This window comes from Taudactylus pleione, unplaced genomic scaffold (assembly GCF_031769625.1).
Source record: "Taudactylus pleione unplaced genomic scaffold, aTauple2 ptg000546l, whole genome shotgun sequence".
NCBI classification, from domain to species: Eukaryota; Metazoa; Chordata; class Amphibia; order Anura; family Myobatrachidae; genus Taudactylus; species Taudactylus pleione.
In genome coordinates this window covers 484,843-505,714 of record NW_028284948.1, presented here as the reverse complement: position 1 = coordinate 505,714, position 20,872 = coordinate 484,843, and the positions used below count along the sequence as shown (strand labels likewise).

The 20,872-nt window shown below is 43.1% G+C and overlaps 1 protein-coding gene across 1 annotated transcript; it reads right to left on the bottom strand.

The window, feature by feature from the left end:
* Positions 1 to 749: 749 nt before the first annotated feature.
* VCAM1 (vascular cell adhesion molecule 1) lies at positions 750 to 20,428 on the bottom strand. The gene is made up of 9 exons (XM_088451296.1): positions 20,177 to 20,428; positions 19,452 to 19,727; positions 17,796 to 18,116; positions 10,717 to 10,986; positions 8,434 to 8,703; positions 6,861 to 7,121; positions 5,245 to 5,499; positions 3,088 to 3,354; positions 750 to 2,149 (listed from the first exon to the last, which is right to left on the bottom strand). The coding sequence occupies exons 1-9, from the start codon at positions 20,241 to 20,243 to the stop codon at positions 1,992 to 1,994; spliced, it is 2,145 nt and encodes a 714-aa protein (XP_088307422.1). The 5' UTR covers positions 20,244 to 20,428; the 3' UTR covers positions 750 to 1,991.
* Between the last annotated feature and the right edge of the window lie 444 nt (positions 20,429 to 20,872).

The following is a 20,872-nucleotide window of genomic DNA, read 5'->3' as shown; positions in this document are numbered from 1 at the left end:
TGCATCAGACATTATGGGAGTGATACAGAGGTGCATCAGACATTATGGGAGTGATACAGAGGTGCATCAGACATTATGGGAGTGATACAGAGGTGCATCAGACATTATGAGAGTGATACAGAGATGCATCAGACATTATGGGAGTGATACAGAGGTGCATCAGACATTATGGGAGTGATACAGAGGTGCGTCAGACATTATGAGAGTGATACAGAGGTGCGTCAGACATTATGGGAGTGATACAGAGGTGCTTCAGACATTATGGAAGTGATATAGAGGTGCATCAGACATTATGAGAGTGATACAGATGTGCATCAGACATTATGGGAGTGATACAGAGGTGCATCAGACATTATGGGAGTGATATAGAGGTGCATCAGACATTATGAGAGTGATACAGAGGTGCATCAGACATTATGGGAGTGATACAGAGGTGCATCAGACATTATGGGAGTGATACAGAGGTGCATCAGACATTATGGGAGTGATATAGAGGTGCATCAGACATTATGGGAGTGATACAGAGGTCCATCAGACATTATGGGAGTGATACAGAGGTGCATCAGACATTATGGGAGTGATACAGCGGTGCATCAGACATTATGGGAGTGATACAGAGGTGCATCAGACATTATGGGAGTGATACAGAGGTGCATCAGACATTATGGGAGTGATACAGAGGTGCATCAGACATTATGGGAGTGATACAGAGGTGCATCAGACATTATGGGAGTGATATAGAGGGTGCATTAGACATTATGGGAGTGATACAGAGGTGCATCTTACATTATGGGAGTGATACAGAGGTGCATCAGACAATATGGGAGTGATACAGAGGTGCATACTACATCTTTAGGCCAATGCCGCAGCCTATGGAATTGGTACAGAGATGCCCTCCAAATGCGGTAGTGACCATTAGGACACATGCGCAGTGCAACTCAGACATATGTGCAAGTGACGCTTGCAACTGACATCGACACTGCGTCCACATCTGAATCAGGCCTTATACCTACTGTATATGGTGCACTAATATTACGGAGGTCAGTGCTGCCTCGGTTAGGAGAACACATACAATACTTTCAGAAGCTCGGCCATGAATTGTGACAGTATTGCACTTTCGCAACAATTTCATTAAATAAAACAAAAATAATTCTGCTTGACCAAATTATATACTTTTATATACTTAGAAAACTTTTTGGGACAAATTACCATTTTTTGTTTTTTCAGAATTGATACTTTATAGTTACATAAAATGACTTGCAGGGTGTGTGTATAAGGTGTTTATGAAACATAAATGCATTCTGTGTTTAGACTTGGGTCCCATCACCAAGATATCTCATTATGGTATGGAAATATTCCAAAATATGAAAAAATTTGATATCCAAAATACTTCTGGTCCCAAGCATTTTGAATATGGGAGACTCTATACTGAGTACACTTATTTTAATGCCCAACAAAATATAACAGAGTTCCTGCTATGCTACAGGAGAGAGGCCAAATTAAAATGCATCACACATACACATCTATAGCACATATAAAATAAACACATGGAAATAGTGACAGAACAATGAGATACTGTGCCTAAAGGATAGTACATATAAATAGGAGCAGCTTTGGTACACAAAAATTATCCAAGTCACACACACAGTATACACAACATAAAAAATCTAAGTGCAAACAGTGGTTTTTCACACACCAAGCTCCATCCAGAAATATTTTATCTCTTTGATAACTGTCTTTTTCCATTCACAGGCAGAATATCTGGATTACTGTGGTTTAGTATTCAGGTTCTTCATATGTACCAGAAGGCAAAGCTATTGGCAGCACAAGCTCATTATGTAATCATTCACAGAAGAACTGTTATAGCACATGGCTTGCTAGAACTGGCCTTTCCTGCACTAAAGCCAATGGTCTTTGTCCATTTATATACTGTAAATATAATGTTCCTTAGCAGCACATCAAGCTGTCCATTAAAACCTACATGTGTAATGTCAGACTTTGCTTCTCAAGGCTTTCACCAAGCTGTAGGATCCTTGCACCTTTGCTTGCTTGTGATGATAAATGAGCATCCCAATAATGCCAGCTGACAGAAAAGCAATAGATGCAAGAATCACTGAGATGGGGTTAAATCCTGGGCTCTGTTGTCTTTCTGTAAAGAAGAGATGGACAAGGGGTAGTTAGAGATTAATTAACAGGAGCAGGGCTAAGGGGCAGAACAGTGAATTACATTTATAGGACACAACAGGTGCTGGTTCTATAGACAGAATGTCAGGTAATGTTCAGTATTTACATGTGTTATCAGACCCAAAACAGGCAATTTGCTTTCACTCTTAAGGTGCCTACATACTAGGCGATGTGCTCACCATGCGATATCGTGAACGATTTCCTTTAACTCTCCTCGACAGCTCCCCGACACTCCAGGACACAATATGGTGCTAAAAAGTGTCCAATCTGACCAACGAACTATTGTGCGTCCTTAACGATTTCCAGTGCGTCGTGTACGAGATTGTCAGATCTTGCGTGCTGTAGGCAAGATCTGAAGATACGACGTACGACCCACAGATACGCACATCGGCATCGTTATCGTGTGTGGAATGTGGATACTCACGATTTGCAAAATATTGTCTAGTGTGTACGCACCTTAACTTCTCTACAGCATCTCTTAAGAAAATAAAGTGGCAAATACATAAATAAACAAATATGCATATACAGTAAGTAGTTATGTCTCAGGAGATTGGGTTATCCCCCCCCCCTTCCCCCTCCATGAGCAGTCCCAGGAAGGGGGGTAGGGAGGAGGTGGTTGCACACCCCATGCCTGAGCTTGCTCTTCTGTATATCTATGGGTGTGTCTAACAGTTTTTTCTGTTTTGTTTTTTTAAAGTTGATGGTTCAGGAGACATTATACAGCTGCTTCCTAAACAGTTTCACAGTCTGTGGAGTTTCTAGAACATTGTTTATGGTTTCCTGTGTGAGTTTTGCTGTTAGTGTTAGTGATTCTAATGCAAAGCTATACAAGCATTCTATAAATAGCACTCTGTCTAGTCCCTGGAAAGTAAACTTTCAAGCAACCTATTATGTCCTTCTCACCTGCAACAAAGATACTGATGACTCCTGTCTCATTCCCGATGCTGCTGATTACGTTGAGGGCATATGTTCCAGTATCGTTGCGGGTGACATTGTGCAGTGTAAAGGTGCCATTGCTGGCATACAGCACTGTGCTATTGGTGGCGCACACCTTCTGCAGAATGATGGTAGGAGATGGGATGTTGTGAGTCTGACAAGTAATAATGACTGTATCACCTTCTTTGATGTTCTGTGATGGAGTCACAATCACTGTGGTGTTTCCATGTGGAACTGGAAGAAAATGTCTGAGGTTATCTATAAAAAATACTAGAATATATGAGGATTGCCCGATGACTAGATATTCAAATTTTTGTTACACTTTTAGCTGTCATTATATCATTAAAAACTGTATTAACTAAAATGTATAGTTAAAACGCTCACTTTGTACTGTCAATGTCTTCTCTGCCACTAGCTGTCCCAAAATATTTGTGGATTCACAAATGTGTCGTTATTTTTCTATGTTATCTGAGATTTGCAGCAAGCCCCATATGCATAAAAGTTGAGCGCAATGGATATAGGAGATATCTGCAGCAGTCTGTCGGCACTGCAGTCCCCACAGAATGCTATGAGGCTGCAATGTGTCGGTATGCATCAAGATCTGGAAAAATAAGCTTACTGGAGCTTGTCCCTGATAGGCAATGCCATCTATAATGACGTTGCCTATAGAAGCCTATGGGCTTCTTTACACAGGGTTCCCTTGACTCCACCTTAAGCTTACCTTCATAATTAATAGAGGCTAATGGCTCCTTTATATATGGCACTTTGGGGAAGATGTATCAACCCTTCTAAAGAGTAGAGAAGTGGAGAAGTTGTCCATAGTAACAAATCAGCTTACAGTATACATATAATTTTATAGAATGAACTTGATAAATGCTAGCTAAACAAATATGGTTGATATCATTTAATTTCTACAAACGCAGGTGAAAATGAAAATTTTCATCTGCAGTTGTAGAAATGAAGTATTCGGGCCATTCATCAAGAAGGTAAAGCCTGAATACTGGAAGAAGAAGGAATGGCCCGCTGTCCCCATACACTAGTATGGGGACAGAAGAATTCATCAAGCTCCGAAATACAATATTTTCGGAGCTTGAGTGAAGGAGCATTCACCATCTTCAGATGGCATTTGCTCCCACTCCGGGCTCGTATCCCCATAGGGAAGAAGGCCCGGGTTGCAAAGAGGGATCCTTTTGGATCCCTCTGCCCCTGTCTGACTCCTTCTGCCGGTCGTCAGGGCTCTTGTGCGCATGCGTGACCTGTAGGTCACGTATGCGCGCTAGTGTCACTTCTCCAAAAGAAACAGTGAAGCTGTTCGGGTGGACTGCTGATTTTCGGATCAGCTGTCTCTGTGCCGGAGCAATGATGAGCCGGAGCTCCATTGTCCGCAGCGAGTTAGAATGTAATTATCCGGGTCCGTTCAAACCCTGATAATTAACATCATGAATAGACCCTTACGTCTTCATTCTTTATAAGTTTAATACATTTCCCCCATTGTCTTGATTATTATCATGGGCGTAACTACCATAGGTGCAAGGGGTGCAGCTGCTATGGGGCCCAGAGCTGAGGGGAGCCCATCTTCCTTGTCAAAGTTACATGTGTTATATACAGTTTTCACCATTGGGTGGTACATAGGGGTTGGGTAAGGGATGCCGGCGCTTGGGATCCCGGCAGTCAAAATCCCGATGCCGGCATCCCAATAGAGTTAGGAAACCGACACTTGTTGGTAAGTATCCTAACTCTCCCCCTCTCCCTACCCTAACCATCTCTTCCCAATGTCTTTACCTAACCTCCCCACCTAGTGCCTAAACCTAACCTCTCGCTCCCCACTCCCTAAACCTAACCCTCTCCACTTAGTGCCTAACCCCAACCCCCCACCCAACCTAGTGCCTAACCCTAACCCCTAATGCTAAACCTCCCCCTAATCCCACTACTTACCTTCAGGATGATGGCAGTTGGGATGCCGGCGACGGGAATCTGACAGGTGTCAGGATTCCAGCGCCGGTATTCTAAGCGCCGGCATCCTTGACCATATACCGGTACATAGGGGGCTTTACAAACTTTTGGTTTGGGGCCTTCAAATACCTAGTTACACCCCTGAGTATTATTAAGTTGTAGAATACCCACCTTGTACCCTGAGTTCCAGTGTGTCTTCTTGTCTCCCCAGTAAATTACTGGCTTGGCACTGGTAAATCCCACTAGTCACATTTGTTAATGTTACCACTGGACCATCAGAAAGGAGAACACTCTCACCCGACAATGAAAGTGTATACAGGGATATGCTGGGTTTGGGGTCTCCCTTAGAAACACAGGACAGAGTGACTGTATCCCCCTCATTCACATCCATGGCAGAAGATGAAAGGACAGTTTCCCTGGGAGGATCTGCACAGACAGACAAAGAGCTTTTGTCTTCATAAATGTTTTGTACAGGTATTAGAGAAAAGTGTTATGGTACACACATATTACATGCACATATGGAAGAATTCATGTACTGTACAGTATAAGAGAGAATGGTGATTATGGTTGAATAAAACAAACACGTAAAAAGGTGAAACTGAGTTTAACATAGAGAACTTTTTATTAAATTAATATTATTTTATAAATTAAGTGCCCCTAATAACACTTTTAGTACCACTAAGAAAGTTGAAAAAGTTGTGAAGAACAAGACGGAGGGACATTTAATTAAAGGGTCTCTTCCTCTTCCTATCAGACTCTCCACCTCTCTACAAATCTTCAAACGGGCTCTCAAGACCCATTACTTCATCAGAGCCTTCCAGCTCTCATCCTAACCCGCTGCTGCTTGCTCATTCCTCCCTTTCTACCCCATCTGTGTCACACCTGTTTGCCTGGCCCTCCCCATTAGAATGTAAGCTCTCACGAGCATGGCCTCTACCCTCGTGTGCTACTCCTGATACTGTCATCTACTCTTCACTCAGGCGCCTAACACCTGGTTGCTTACGCCCTGTTGCTTCTTTGAGTGTTATGATCACTAATGCAGCATTGTATATAAACCTTTTACTTGTCCTGCATTGTATTGTGCTGTAAGTCACTTGTTGTTTGTTCACTTATTTGTCTATGTACTTTGTAAGGCGCTGCGGAACCTAATAATAATAACATAATAAATTAAGGATAATAATAATAGGTTATGCCTACCCTGCTCTAAATAGCTTTTAGCGTATTTAACACTGTTGGCTGAGATATACAACCTGGGAAGCGGGCAATTCCAGGCTGAAGAGGTTGGCATGTGATTGCATGGAAGGTGCTACCAAGCAGTGCAGCGCACCTTTGTGCTTTCAGTCACTTCATTGTGTACAGTAATCAGATGTTTTAGCGATGGATGTGGTTCCGTTCCAGTAAATACTTACATTTAGGATTTTAGGTGCAGTTTTTTCATATTTATGACCAATTTTATAGCTGAATTTAAAGAAAGCAATATGCCCTTTATCTTGAATTACTAAGGGGTATACTTACTAAAGTGACAGTATTTAGAATTGGAGATGTTGCCCATAGCAACCAATCAGATTCTAGCTATTATCTTCTAGAAGATGCTAGTTAAATGTTAAGTAGAATCTGATTGGTTGCTATGGGCAACATCTCCATTTCTAAAAACTCTCACTTTATTAAATACGGTATACCCCTAATAATAAAACGTTTAAACTTTTTTAACCACCAAGATTTACAAGTGTGAGCTGCCAGATTTGACTGATCACATCACCCCCTGTACAAAAGAGAATCACACTTACATGTCACTGTGAGCGATTCCGATGTCTCAGCCAGTCCATACTGATTTTCAGCGGTGCACCTGTATACGGCAGTGTCAGCAGGATCGGCAACTTTGATGAAGAATTTCCCTTCTTTGTCAAGAAGAAGAATATTCCGGCCTTCTATTAATTTCCACAATGTAACATTTGTGTTGCCATTTGCAAAGCATGCAATTATAACAGCCTGTCCAGCTGTCACTGTGGCTCCTGGCTGGATGGCTATCTTAGGAATTTCTGGTAGACCTAAATAGGATCAAATCAATTTACTGTGAATGATTGATAAAAAAATTATAGATAAAAGCATTTACAGGCCACACAGCATTTTTTTTTATAGGTGGGAATGGAGGGAAGCGGCGGTCCCCAATTTACTCTTCTTAGCATACGCAGGGGCACTACATGTGCAGTAAAGCCCCATTTGTGCTTTGAACCCATGACTGAAAGATTAAACAGAGCTTTGCTGCACATGCACCGGCCCCTGTACATGCTCAGAAGGGTAGACAGGGCCTGGGGTGCAGACAGGAACATTAACCAGCTCCTTCACCTCTGGACTCAAAAGCCACCTTGCCTCCTGCAATGGTAGTCATTTTGACACGGTGCTCAAAAGTATATTACTATTATATAAACATGTTATTATTATTATTTTATTATTATTATTATTATGTCGATATGGTCATAATGTTGACATTGTGCATTCTGACAGTTGGCATGTCAATATAGCGTATTTCCACTGTTATGGTCGGTACATACTAGATGAAATGTCGTCCGATCAGGCTGGATCGGACGACATATAGGGCACATCGTGTAGTGTGTACCCGCTATGTCACTGACGATGCGCGTCCCATGCATCGTCAGAGACATCGTTAGCGGGGTCCATGCTGCCGAAAGCCCCTGCCGTTGCTATATCGCTCCCGACATCGGCAAGTGTGTATGCACTTGCTGATGCCGGGACCCCTGCTGGTCCCGTTGCTTACAAGTTCATGCTGGGTAACCATCAATAAATGTGTACCCAGCATTAGAGCCCTACCCGCAGCCTAACCTAACTGCAGCTTAACCCTGACCCTAAACCTAAACCTGACCCTAACTCTAAACCTGACCCTAATCCTAAACCTAACCCTAACCTTAACTGTGGCATGTACTGCCCACATTGTGACATAATGACTACATACCTAATAGGCCTTATATTTTATATGACATCTGGAAACTTATTTTGAGCTATTTTATCAAGGAATAGGATGAAGAATGAAGAATTTTCAGGACAACAATACAAAGTAGTGTGAACAATAGGACGGGTTACTCGAGTATAATTTCTAGAGCACTGTTTCCTAAACCATATCCTCACACCCTCCCTCTCCCCAACTGTGCATGTTTTAGGGATATCTATGCTTGAAGACAAATTGTTAAATCAAAATGACTGAGGTACTAATTAAGCCATCTGTGCTGAAGCAGCGATATCTTTAAAACCTGAACTGTTAATGGGGAGGGGGGTGAAGCAGTGCAAAACAGTGAGCCAGAAAATATATACTTTGGGAAACACTGTTCTAGAGGGACATCTCACCTTGTACAGTAATCTCCACCTCTGTAGAACTTTCTCCTACATTGTTTTTTGCACAACAGATATAAACCCCACTGTCTTCTGGTCCTACACTGGAGAGAGTCAGTATCCCTTGTTCATCAGTGGGCATCTCCCGCTCCTTGCCATCAACAAGCCTCAACCACTGGATGTAAGCTTGGGATCCACTTTCAGAGCTGCACGCCAGAGATATTTCCTCACCAGCTCTCACAGTTGTGGATGGATGAAGTCTGATTTGGGGTTTTACTGGAGGGTCTGAAAATGAGGACAAAGAAACAAATCTGACTTCTAGCTCTACAATCTGGCTACTCAGTGATACTCAGCTTTAGAGGTTGTATGGAATGATTTCTGTTTCTGTGGTAATACAGTCAGGTCCATAAATATTGGAACATTGACAGAATTTTCAGATTTTGGCCTCTATTCACCACCACAATGGTTTTGAAATGAAACAAACAAGATGTGCTTTAACTGCAGACTTTCAGATTTAATTTGAGGGCAATTACATTCAAATCGGGTGAACGGTGTAGGGATTACAACAGTTTCAATATGTGCCTCCCACTTTTTAAGGGGCCAAAAGTAATGGGACTATCAACTCAAAAGCTATTTCATGGACAGGTGTGGGCTATTCCCTCATTATTTCATTATCAGTTAAGCAGGTAAAAGGTCTGGAGTTGATTCTAGGTGTGACATTTGCATTTGTAATCAGTTGCTGTCAACTCTCAATATGAGATCCAAAGAGCTGTCACTATCAGTGAAGCAAGCCATCATTAGGCTGAAAAATCAAAACAAACCCATCAGAGAGATAGCAAAAACATTAGGTGTGGCCAAATCAACTGTTTGGAACATTCTTAAAAAGAAAGAATGCACCAGAGAGCTCAGCAACACCAAAAGACCCGGAAGACCACGGAATACAACTGCAGTGGATGACAAAATAATTATTTCCCTGGTGAAGAAAAACCCCTTCACAACAGTTGGCCAAATCAAGAACACTCTCCAGGAGGTAGATGTATATGTGTCAAAGTCAACAATCAAGAGAAGACTTCACAAGAGTGAATATAGAGGGTTCACCACAAGATACAAACCATTGGTGAGCCACAAAAACAGGAAGACCAGATTAGAGTTTGCCAAACAACATCTAAAAAAGCCATTACAGTTCTGGAACAACATCCTATGGACAGATGAGACAAAGATCAACTTGAACCAGAGTGATGGGAAGAGAAGAGAAGGAAAGGAACTGCTCATGATCCAAAACATACCACCTCATCAGTGAAGCATGGTGGTGGTAGTGTCATGGCGTGGGCATGTATGGCTGCCAATGGAACTGGTTCCCTTGTATTTATTGATGATGTGACTGCTGACAAATGCAGCAGAATTAATTCTGAAGTGTTTCGGGCAATATTATATGCTCATATTCAGTCAAATGCTTCAGAACTCATTGGACGGCGCTTCACAGTGCAGATGGACAATGACCCGAAGCATACTGCAAAAGCAACCAAAGAGTTTTTTAAGGCTAAAAAGTGGAATGTTATGGAATGGCCAAGTCAATCCCCTGACCTGAATCCGATTGAGCATGCATTTCACTTGATGAAGACAAAACTGAAGGGAAAATGCTCCAAGAACAAGCAGGAACTGAAGACATTTGCAGTAGAGGCCTGGCAGAGCATCGCCAGGTATGAAACCCAGCATCTGGTGATGTCTATGCGTTCCAGACTTCAGGCTGTAATTGCCTGCAAAGAATTTGCAACAAAGTATTAAAAAGTGAAAGTTAGATTTAGGATTGTTTAGTTTGTCCCATTACTTTTGGCCCCTTAAAAAGTGGGAGGCACATATAGAAACCGTTGTAATTCCTACACCGTTCACCTGATTTGGATGTAATTACCCTCAAATTAAATCTGAAAGTCTGCAGTTAAAGCACATCTTGTTTGTTTCATTTCAAAGCCATTGTGGTGGTGAATAGAGGCCAAAATCAGCATGCCCAGAAAACGGGGCTTTCACATCCCCGTTATCTGGAACACTTTTCCTCCTCGCCCTCATATGGCTGCAGACTGTCACTTGCCAGATGTCTGCAGCCGCATTGCTTCCGACAATGCCGGGCCTGATCTGCACAGATCCTGAAGCATTGGAGATATGAGTAAACATTTGTTAAATGTAAATATCTGAATCAGGCCCTGTGAGCGGTGATAAAAATAAAACGTATACATGATCCTACAATGCAGTGAGAACAATAGGAGGTGTTACACGGATATAATTCCTAGAGGGACATCTCACCTTGTACAGTAATCTCCACCTGTGAAGATGTTTCTCCTACATTGTTTTTTGCACAACAGATATAAACCCCACTGTCTTCTGGTTCTACACTGGAGAGAGTCAGTATCCCTTGGTCATCAGTGGGCATCTCCCACTCCTTGCCATCAACAAGCCTCAACCACTGGATGTAAGCTTGGGATCCACTTTCAGAGATGCACGCCAGAGATATTTCCTCACCAGCTCTCACAGTTCTGGATGGATGAAGTCTGATTTGGGGTTTTACTGGAGGGTCTGAAAATAAGGACAAATAACTTTAAACAAATCTGACTTCTAGCTCTACAATCTGGCTACTCAGTGGTACTCGAGTCTAGAGATTGGATTGATTTTTCAAAATAAATCCATCATTCTGCCTTTCACTCATCTGCAACACATTGCCATGTTAGGAGGGAGGTGCGTCTCTTGCACAAGGTATTTTATCACATTTACTGTACTTTGGTGTAATTCACTCTATATGTTGGTTATTTCATTGCAAAGAGAGGTTTACCTTTTGATATGATGTGGACAGCTACATCATTGGAGTGGGTCATGACTCAGCAGTAGGGCACAAAATCTATAGCACTAGACAAAGGAGATCCAACAAAGACCCAGGGCTAAATTTACTAAGATGAGAGTTCTATTAAGAAGTGATGTTGCCCATAGCAACCAATCAGATTCTAGGTATTATCTTCTAGAAGATGCTAGATAAATGAGAAGTAAAATCGGATTGGTTGCTATGGGCAACATCACTTCTTAAATAGAACTCCCATCTTAGTAAATTTACCCCCGAGAGTCTATGAAGACTCTGGTTTCCTGCGATAAGGGAGGGAGCAGACATTTTAGCGAGGAACCTGGGAGATGGAGTTCTTGGGGCCCCCAAATTTCTGGGGAGTGGCTGACTTCACAAGAGGTACTTTTGGATGGGGAGCTGCCCACTTTGTGTAAAGAGGAGAAAGGGAAGGATCATATCTGGCAATGGCCTATGTGAAAAGCCCAATAAGTATACAGAGCAGTATAAGGTGCTGACCTGACAGTGAAGAGGCTGCAGCGGTTGTTGCAACAAGTTAGAGAGCTGCTATACCATAGAGAACCCTGCTGAGGGAGAGTGCTACCCAACACATTGGAAGCTCAGAAAAACCTCTTGTCAAGAGAAAAAGTGAAGAGTGCAGTGTGAAGACCACCCGTAAAGGGAGAGATGCCTGCAAATAACTAGGGATAGGAGTGGGGAAGTAGTCACTAGGTAATCATTAATGCTGTCATCAAAATGTCTACAGCATTATGTCAATGGGAAAATGCAGCAGTTGGAATGTTATTTAAAGAATTTTAACTGTGTCGTCATTGTAACTTTACACATCATAATAGCATCATGTTTAAAGCATACTTACTGACTTTGGGGTCTATTTACTAAGCAGTGTTAGGAGACAGAGTGAAAAGTGATAAGTAAGTGATAAGGTGCCAGCCAATCAGCTCCCAACTGTCATCTCACAGGCTGTGTTTGAAAAATGACAGTTGGGAGCTGATTGGCTGGCACCTTATCACTTTCTTATCACGCTTCACTCTGGGCCTAATTCAGACCCGCTCGTGAGCGCTGAACGCTCGCAAGCGGGTCGATGTTAGCCCAGTGCACATGCGTACAATGGAGACGGCTCCGTCGTGCGCATGCGTGAGACCCGGATAGCGACGGGCAAGCCGTCGCTATGGGTCTCGCTATAAAGGGGGTGTGCTGTTGATGGTGAGTGACAGCACGCCCCCTTTGGTGGGCGTGCCGGAGGCATGGCTGGCCAGACGGAGGCGTCGCAAGCCTGATGGTCGTGATGGTCTCGACCATCGCGACCATAGCTGTGGGTGGTCACCCACAGCTATGCGAGCGGCCAGGAGGCCGCTCTAAAAAAAAAGAAGGACGGGCCTGATTCAGAGCGAGCGTTCTGTCAGAGCGTCCGGCTCTGAATCAGGGCCTCTGTCTCCTAACACTGCTTAGTAAATAGACCCCTGTATGTTTCTCTTCTCTGGGATAAGTCGGGATAGGAAATGCAGCTGACCACTTTGGGGATGGGGCTGGGCTCACTAAAATAATGCGATTCGAATAATTTTAGCCCCACCCCATCCCTATGGACCCGTGATTCCTGGTATTATCTCCCCATCAGGAGTTTTCCGCATCTTCCGGGAAAGTAGGTAAGCATGCTTTACACTTATAAGGCCGAAATGGTTAAAATGCTTGAAATAACATTACAACCACGCTGGCATTGTGCCGTTGATCTAATGCTGTCTACAGCATATAATATCGACATTTCGTATGTATTTCCCTGTTTGATAGCTCCTGAGAATTGCTCCATTAGTGATAAGGAGGGGGGGGGGGTTACAGCAAGATGGCCTGATGAAAAGAATCATGTGGAACCATAAACATATGTGAGAAGAGCCCAGCAGAGTGCCAACATGCTCAGAAAAGAATGTCATTGGATATCGGGACACAAGGTACAGTATGTGACAGAGTCCTTGGACATTGGGATGGTTGCTGTTCCTACATGAATTCATTTTATGTAGTGTGGAGAAGAGGGTCCCTTGTAAGAGGGCAGTGCCTCTGCCTCATGTTATAGAGTCTCCTATGTGCAAGAGAGAAGGTGCTGGGAATTCCAATCCTGAGCCTGGTGTATGTTTGTCAATGATAGTAAGTGACCTGTCAGGCTGTGGAATCACTGCACACTGCCACACCGAATATGTGACCTTTATTGCAATGCTTTGATGCATGTGCTCAAGACGTGTTAGAGTAAATTGTTTATTGTAATTGCCAAGAGTAACGTGCAGGTGGACTAGTAGATTTTGTTGTAATTTGACGTCTGTTAAAAGTAGGGGTGAGCGGGTTCGGATTTCTGAAATCCGAACCCCCCCGAGCCCCCCCGATCCGAGGCCGATCTGAGTCAGGCTCGACTTTTCCCGCCTGACTCGGATCCTGAAATCGAGGCAAAACGTCATCATCCCACCTTCCGGGTCTCGCGGGTTTTGGATCCTATATAAGGTACCCGCGTCGGCGCCATTTTCTCACTCGGCTGTGGACAGTGAAGAGGGAGGGTGGTAGTTAGGGCTGGCTGGGCTGTGTAGTGTAGTGTAGTGCAGAGTAGTGTTGTGCTGTGCTGTGCTGCGCTGTGCTGCTGTTGTCCATAGGGGCTGTGTCCACTACTTCAAAGTCCATAGGGGCTGGCTGTGTTGTGCTGTGCTGCTGTTGTTAATAGGGGCTGTGTCCACTACTTCAAAGTCCATAGGGGCTGGCTGTGTTGTGCTGTGCTGCTGTTGTCAATAGGGGCTGTGTCCACTACTTCAAAGTCCATAGGGGCTGGCTGGACTGTGTTGTGCAGTCAGTTGTCCATAGGGGCTGTGTCCACTCCAAAGTCCTGTGCAGTGTCCCAGTCCTAAAGGGGTGCTGTAGTGTTGTCCAGGGGGTGCTCTGTCCATCAGGGGTGCTCCCCCCAAGTGCTAAAAAAAAATATTTTTTCTGTGTTTGTGAATTGTGTGCGCAGTAGCCGCACGTGCATCAACAAAGTAGTGCCAAGCGTGTGCCTGTGTCATAAGTAAAGGGCCAGCTGGCTTGACCGTTAAAGGGTGCTGTAACCCCCAAAGTACACTCCAAACCAAATAAAAAATATTTTCTGTGTTTGTGAATTGTGTGCGCAGTAGCCGCACGTGCATCAACAAAGTAGTGCCAAGCGTGCGCCTGTGTCATAAGTAAAGGGCCGGCTGGCTTGACCGTTAAAGGGTGCTGTAACCCCCAAAGTACACTCCAAACCAAATAAAAAATTATTTTCTGTGTTTGTGAATTGTGTGCGCAGTAGCCGCACGTGCATCAACAAAGTAGTGCCAAGCGTGCGCCTGTGTCATAAGTAAAGGGCCAGCTGGCTTGACCGTTAAAGGGTGCTGTAACCCCCAAAGTACACTCCAAACCAAATTAAAAAATATTTTCTGTGTTTGTGAATTGTGTGCGCAGTAGCCGCACGTGCATCAACAAAGTAGTGCCAAGCGTGCGCCTGTGTCATAAGTAAAGGGCCGGCTGGCTTGACCGTTAAAGGGTGCTGTAACCCCCAAAGTACACTCCAAACCAAATAAAAAAATATTTTCTGTGTTTGTGAATTGTGTGCGCAGTAGCCACACGTGCATCAACAAAGGAGCAGCGCCAAGCGTGCGCCTGTGTCCCATAAGTAAAGAGCCGGCTGGCTCATTTCTTAAAGGGTGGTGTAACCCACAAAGTGCACTACTCTCTATAGCAAAAATAAAAAAATATTTTCTGTGTTTGTGTGCGCCTTAGCCACACGTATATATCAAATCGATATAACATAAATGGAGGACCAAACTTTCTCCGATAAAAATAAAATATAGAAAGATCAAGAACCACTTCCTCCTAGTGCTGAAGCTGCTGCCACTAGTCATGACATAGACGATAACATGCCATCAACGTCGTCTGCCAAGGCCGATGCCCAATGTCATAGTAGAGGGCACATACAATCCCAAATGGCAAAGTTCAGGAAAATGACCTTGAAAAAAACATTTAAATCATCTGAAGAGAAACGTAAACTTGCCAATATGCCATTTACGACTCGGAGTGGCAAGGAATGGCTAAGGTCTTTCCCTATGTTCATGGCTAGTGGTTCAGCTTCACATGACGATGGAAGCCCTCCTCCCACTAAAAAAATCAAAAGAGTTAAGTTGGCAAAAGCACAGCGAAGAACTGTGCGTTCTAAGAAGATATCACAAATCCCCAAGGAGAGTCCAAGTGTGGTGGCGGTTGCGATGCCTGACCTTCCCAGCACTGGACGGGAAGAGGTGGCTCTTTCCACCATTTGCACGCCCCCTGCAAGTGCTGAAAGGAGCACCCACAGTCCACTTGCTGATATGCAAATTGAAGATGTCACTGTTGAAGTACAACAGAATGAGGATACTGGTGTAGCTGGCGCTGAGGAGGAAGTTGGCGAGTAGGATTCTGATGGTGATGTGGTTTGTTTAAATCAGGCTCCGGGGGAGACAGTTGTTGTCCGTGGGATGAAAAAGCCGATCACGGTCATGCCTGGGCAGAAGACCAAACATTCCACCTCTTTGGTCTGGCAATATTTCTATCCAAATCCGGACAACAACTGTCTTGCCATATGTACCATATGTAAAGGTGAAATAAGTAGGGATAGGGACGTTAACCACCTAGGAACATCCTCCCTTATACGGCACCTGCAGCGCGTTCATAAAAAGTTACTGTCAAGTTCAGAAACTTTGGCTAAGACCGTAAGCAGTCCAGGGACACCTAAATCCCTTTTTCCTGTTTTATCCAAGGAATCGGTGGATGAGGAGGATGAGGACGACATCTTGCCTCCGTAGAGCCAGTTTGTGCAGGGACACATTAATTGCCAGCTTGTTTTGTGGGGGCCCAAACGAACCAATCATTTCAGCCACAGTCATGTGGCAGACCCTGGCGCTGAAATGATTGGTTTGTTAAAGTGTGCATGTCCTATTTATACAACATAAGGGTGGGTGGGAGGGCCCAAGGACAATTCCATCTTGCACCTCTTTTTTTTCTTTGTAGTATGTACTGTTTGGGGCCTATTTTTTCAAACTGCCATCCTGTCTGCCACTGCAGTGTCACTCCTAGATGGGCCACGTGTTTGTGCTGCCCACTCGTTTCGCTTAGCATAGTCATCCAACTACCTTGGTGCAATCTTTTGGCCATAAAAACAATATTGTGAGGTGTGAGGTGTTCAGAATAGACTGGAAATGAGTGGAAATGAATGTTATTGAGGTTAATAATAGCATAGGAGCAGAAAAACCCACAAATTCTGTGATTTAAGCTGTTTTTATGCTTTTTTTAAAAAAAAAATACAGATCCAAAACACAAAACCCAGAACCCAAAACACGGAAGGGTGGTATTGGCAAAACCAATCCAGATCCAAAACAAGAAGAAAGATCCAGATCCAAAACCAAAACACAAAACACGAAAAGTGGCCGGTGCACACCCCTAGTTAAAAGTGATGTACTGGAGGAAATTGGCAAAGCTGTCCTTGCAACCGCTATGCTTATTGTGCCGGAGGAAGAAAAGAGTTAATAAAGTGGATTGTTTTTTCATATCAAAATTGATTGTCACACAACATGGTTATCTCTGCACTGCACTTGTTGCTAAGTATCCAAGTATTCTGGGACCCTTCTGGTTGTGGATATCATACCCGCCATATAGCAGGAGCTGAGGAGAGTCATTTTGAGGACTGTACTACTGCACATGACATATTGGCACTCCAAGTGCATGACGGTGCTATAAACACTTGTGAATTGGTGAACCATAGCAAGCAGAGGCTGGGCAGTTGAGACATACTGCGGGCCCATGTGATACTGAGGAGTGTGGCCAAATCTGGTTGGAATGGCCCAGCCCCTTCCAAAAACATCAATGAAAAATACTATGTGAGCATTGCAGAGGGGAGCATTTGTCCCCCTCAACAGCTGGCCCAACCTCCTACTGAAAAACTGCAGGATGTACTAAAAGGCTCACCATGGAAAGATCAGAAATCTTCCTATGCAAATAACGGTGCTGTCATTGCCAGCTACGCCAAATCATGATCAACTTTCGTCACTTGCCCAGTTGCAAATCTGAGGATGGCACTATGTGTTACTTACCAGTCCCATCATTGACTTCCATTGTCTTCACACATGCGCATCAGGTCATAATGAGATCTCGTACATGTGCGCTGGGGCGGGGAAGGGGCCATGGTGTAGCATGATGTAGCACTAGCCTGATGCACTATGGTACTTGCTGAGATCACTGGAAGGGGGCGTTTTCTCTCCCTCAATCCGGCGGTCGAGATGTTATTACATCTTTACATTATTGCTTTCTGCTTTGCCTCGTTAAGCAGTGAAGCAGGAGCAGCTTTAGCAGCACTATATGTGCCTTAATACTACATCTCCCAGTAAGTCTTCTACATATAAGGATCTGCAGATTTCATTATTGGGGGTTAATGTTTTTTGCTATATATGAAGCAAATATTTTTTACATCAGAGTTTTTACCAAGAAGATAAAGTACAGTAGGCATCACTCTATTACTCACGCATTAGCTTGAGGTCCATGGATGTGTGTCTTATTACAGGTTTAATCTCATTACCATCGAATGCCATTTCAGCCACACACTCAATCTTCTTTGCCTCGTAACTCTCCTCCAGCACTAAGTCATGGAAAAAGCTGATACTATTTATCTCCTGGTCATATTCAGCCAATTCTGCGCCATTATATTCCACCACTTCTTCAGTACCCAGCATTATCTTAGCAGTCATCCTCACAGACGGATAGACGTTGGGGAGGGTACAGGTGATACGGGACTGTTCTCCCACCACAGACGATGAGATGTGTAGAATGGGATCGCTAGGAAAAGCTGTAACAGAACATTTATGTTACATATCATTAATACATAGCGGATGAACCGTGTAAATGTAAGGGTTCTGCAATGGAAATGATATACACAATGCTACATAAAATAACAGATATGTATCTATTGATTATCTTGCTGTATAAATATTTCTGTGCCTCAGGGAAGCAATACAGAAATATTCTACTGTTTTTTCCTCACAAATATATTTGTATTAGCAAATACGTACTAACACAGACACACAATTCCAGGACATTGATATTTATAAGCAGTCGTTATTGGCGTCATGTATATGAGAGTATGACAAACAAACCAAGTTTATGTCATTTAATCTTCTAGAGCTATTGTATAAAGCAGATGACATTATTGTAAATAGCAATTAGTAAAATTCTATTCACAGGTCCACAAAAAAAAAAATATTGATACCATTGATACTCAGTACTCTGTACAGTCCTGATACGGTCTAAGCATGCAAAGTACAGTAAGCCAATCAGTGTTCAGTATCACAGGTATATCTTATTGTGGATAATACATAAAAGAGAAGTTACACAATGTGCTGGGTGTAATAACCACACCCAATGTCGTTACAGGCGGTCTATTTAAAATATTTCAACAGCAGCCACAAAGAAACGTACAATGTGTCAGATAAACGTTAGTAAAGTCATGTATTGCTAAATGTATTAACTTCCTATTTTATTTAAAAAAGCTTTCTCCTCCATCCACCTATTCTGTAATACATCCATGGTTCATGTTCATTTTCTACCCTTCTATGCCTCTTTCCCATTAACCCTCACTGCTGTCTTTTAAGATCTCCTTCTTTCATTCTCTCGGCGGAATTCAATTGATTATTCCCCCCTTCGCACCCGACGGAGCTATTCTATTGTTGCTCCTGTCGGGTGCGATCAGCTGCTAGCGCTCAATTTCAGCTTGCGGCCCCAGAGGGGTGCGGGCTGAAATCGGCAAAAAGTGTCCTGTTTGGGCGCCCAAACTGCACTTTTCGCGATCACGCCCAGCACTTTGGTCGGGGATAGCCGTTTTACGCAGCTAAACCCGACCACTTTGGGTGCGATCAGCGTGAAACGCTGGCACAATTGAATAGCGGCCCGCGATCTCCTGTCACTTTAGGCGGGAGATGCGGGCTGCGAAATCCATTGAATTCCGCCCTTTATGTTATAATCCCACTGACATCATGTGTGACATTGTCAAACAGATTGATGATAGACAACTAAACTTTCCAAGAGGTTCTGCAGCAGCTGACATTGGTTACAAAAAAATCTAAACAAATATGCAAACATCAAATAGTTCACTCAATATCCAATGAATTATCTGTAATACACTTACAGTAAACAACAATTTTGAAGCTCTTTTCTCCAGGTGCCTTATTGCAGGACACAGTACAACGATAGGATCCATCACTCCCACTGCTGACCGTCATGGTCAGGATAGACTTCTGCCCCACAGTGCTGACTGTGCCACTTAATGTATTGTCCATGAGGCTGGCCCAGATGAACTCAGGCTTCTCACATCTGACGGCTCCGCAGGTGATACGAAGCTCCTCACCAATCTGAGCCTTAATAGTTGTACGGTGGGTAGAAAGAGTAATGTCTGAGGCAGAGGCTGTGGAAAGGACGCTTGTTAGATATACAGTACAACATACACTGTGACAGTCAATGTACTAACTCTGATAGAGAAACCAAGTGAATGTGAAACACTTTCATCATTATGCTTTTAATTGTAGTATATTTAGATTATTTCTAAGAAATAAACACATTTTGGAATAGAACTACCAATATTCAGAGCACATATAATAGGGTGATGGCATTCTTCTAATTATGAATAACATTAATAATTTACCCAAAGCATCAATGTGTCAAATTATAAAAAATGAGACAGATAGCGCCTTATTTCATTACTTATGAATTACATATGTATATAAATATGTAATTACTGATAAATCGATTCATTCCCAATATACATATTTGCTTAAATAGGAATGTGTGACTGCCATTTTTCTGCATAATAAATAAGCATAAATTATATATATGTGCACAAATACTGTATCTTACTAGGTGTAAAGGTGACCAGTAAGCAGAGAATCAGTGGGGTGATAGGGATCACATTGGCCAGAGACATGGTGGGGATCCAGTGGTAAATCAGGCTCTGGACGAAAGTACAAGAATTCCAAACTATTTGTATCCGAAGTTCTGTAATGGGTCCTAGAATGTCAGGTCCTCACTGGTTTATTACAATCCCAGGAGAATGATGGGAATCTGTGCGTTCCAGGTTTTCTCTAGGGATGATAAATTCTGCGGCTGAGATGGATCTCTCCCTTATCCTGAGCTGCTTGTGTTTCGTGATCTGCCTTATCCGTTATGTGTGTACAGACGTCACCGCAGCCCTTTTATATAGTCGCATATCGTCAATACGGATGATTTCTATTGGGGAAAACCACAGTTTAAAAATAAATGATAGAAGAAAACATTTCTCTTGTGAGTCACACTACAGCCACCTGCTGGGAGTTATAATAACTTCCCACTGCCAGTAATGTTCCTGTACTCTAGGGAATAAGGACCCTTTTGTTTTACTAACTCTTCTTTGTTTAATAAAATATTACAGTAACATACTGACCGTAATACTGATCTCTAATAATAATCTGCATAAATGATACATAATACAGTAGTTCCCAGACAGCTTCCATGTAGCGTGACAACAGGTGACACACCTGTGCTAACAAATAAGAAAAATAAAACTGAAGTACTGAA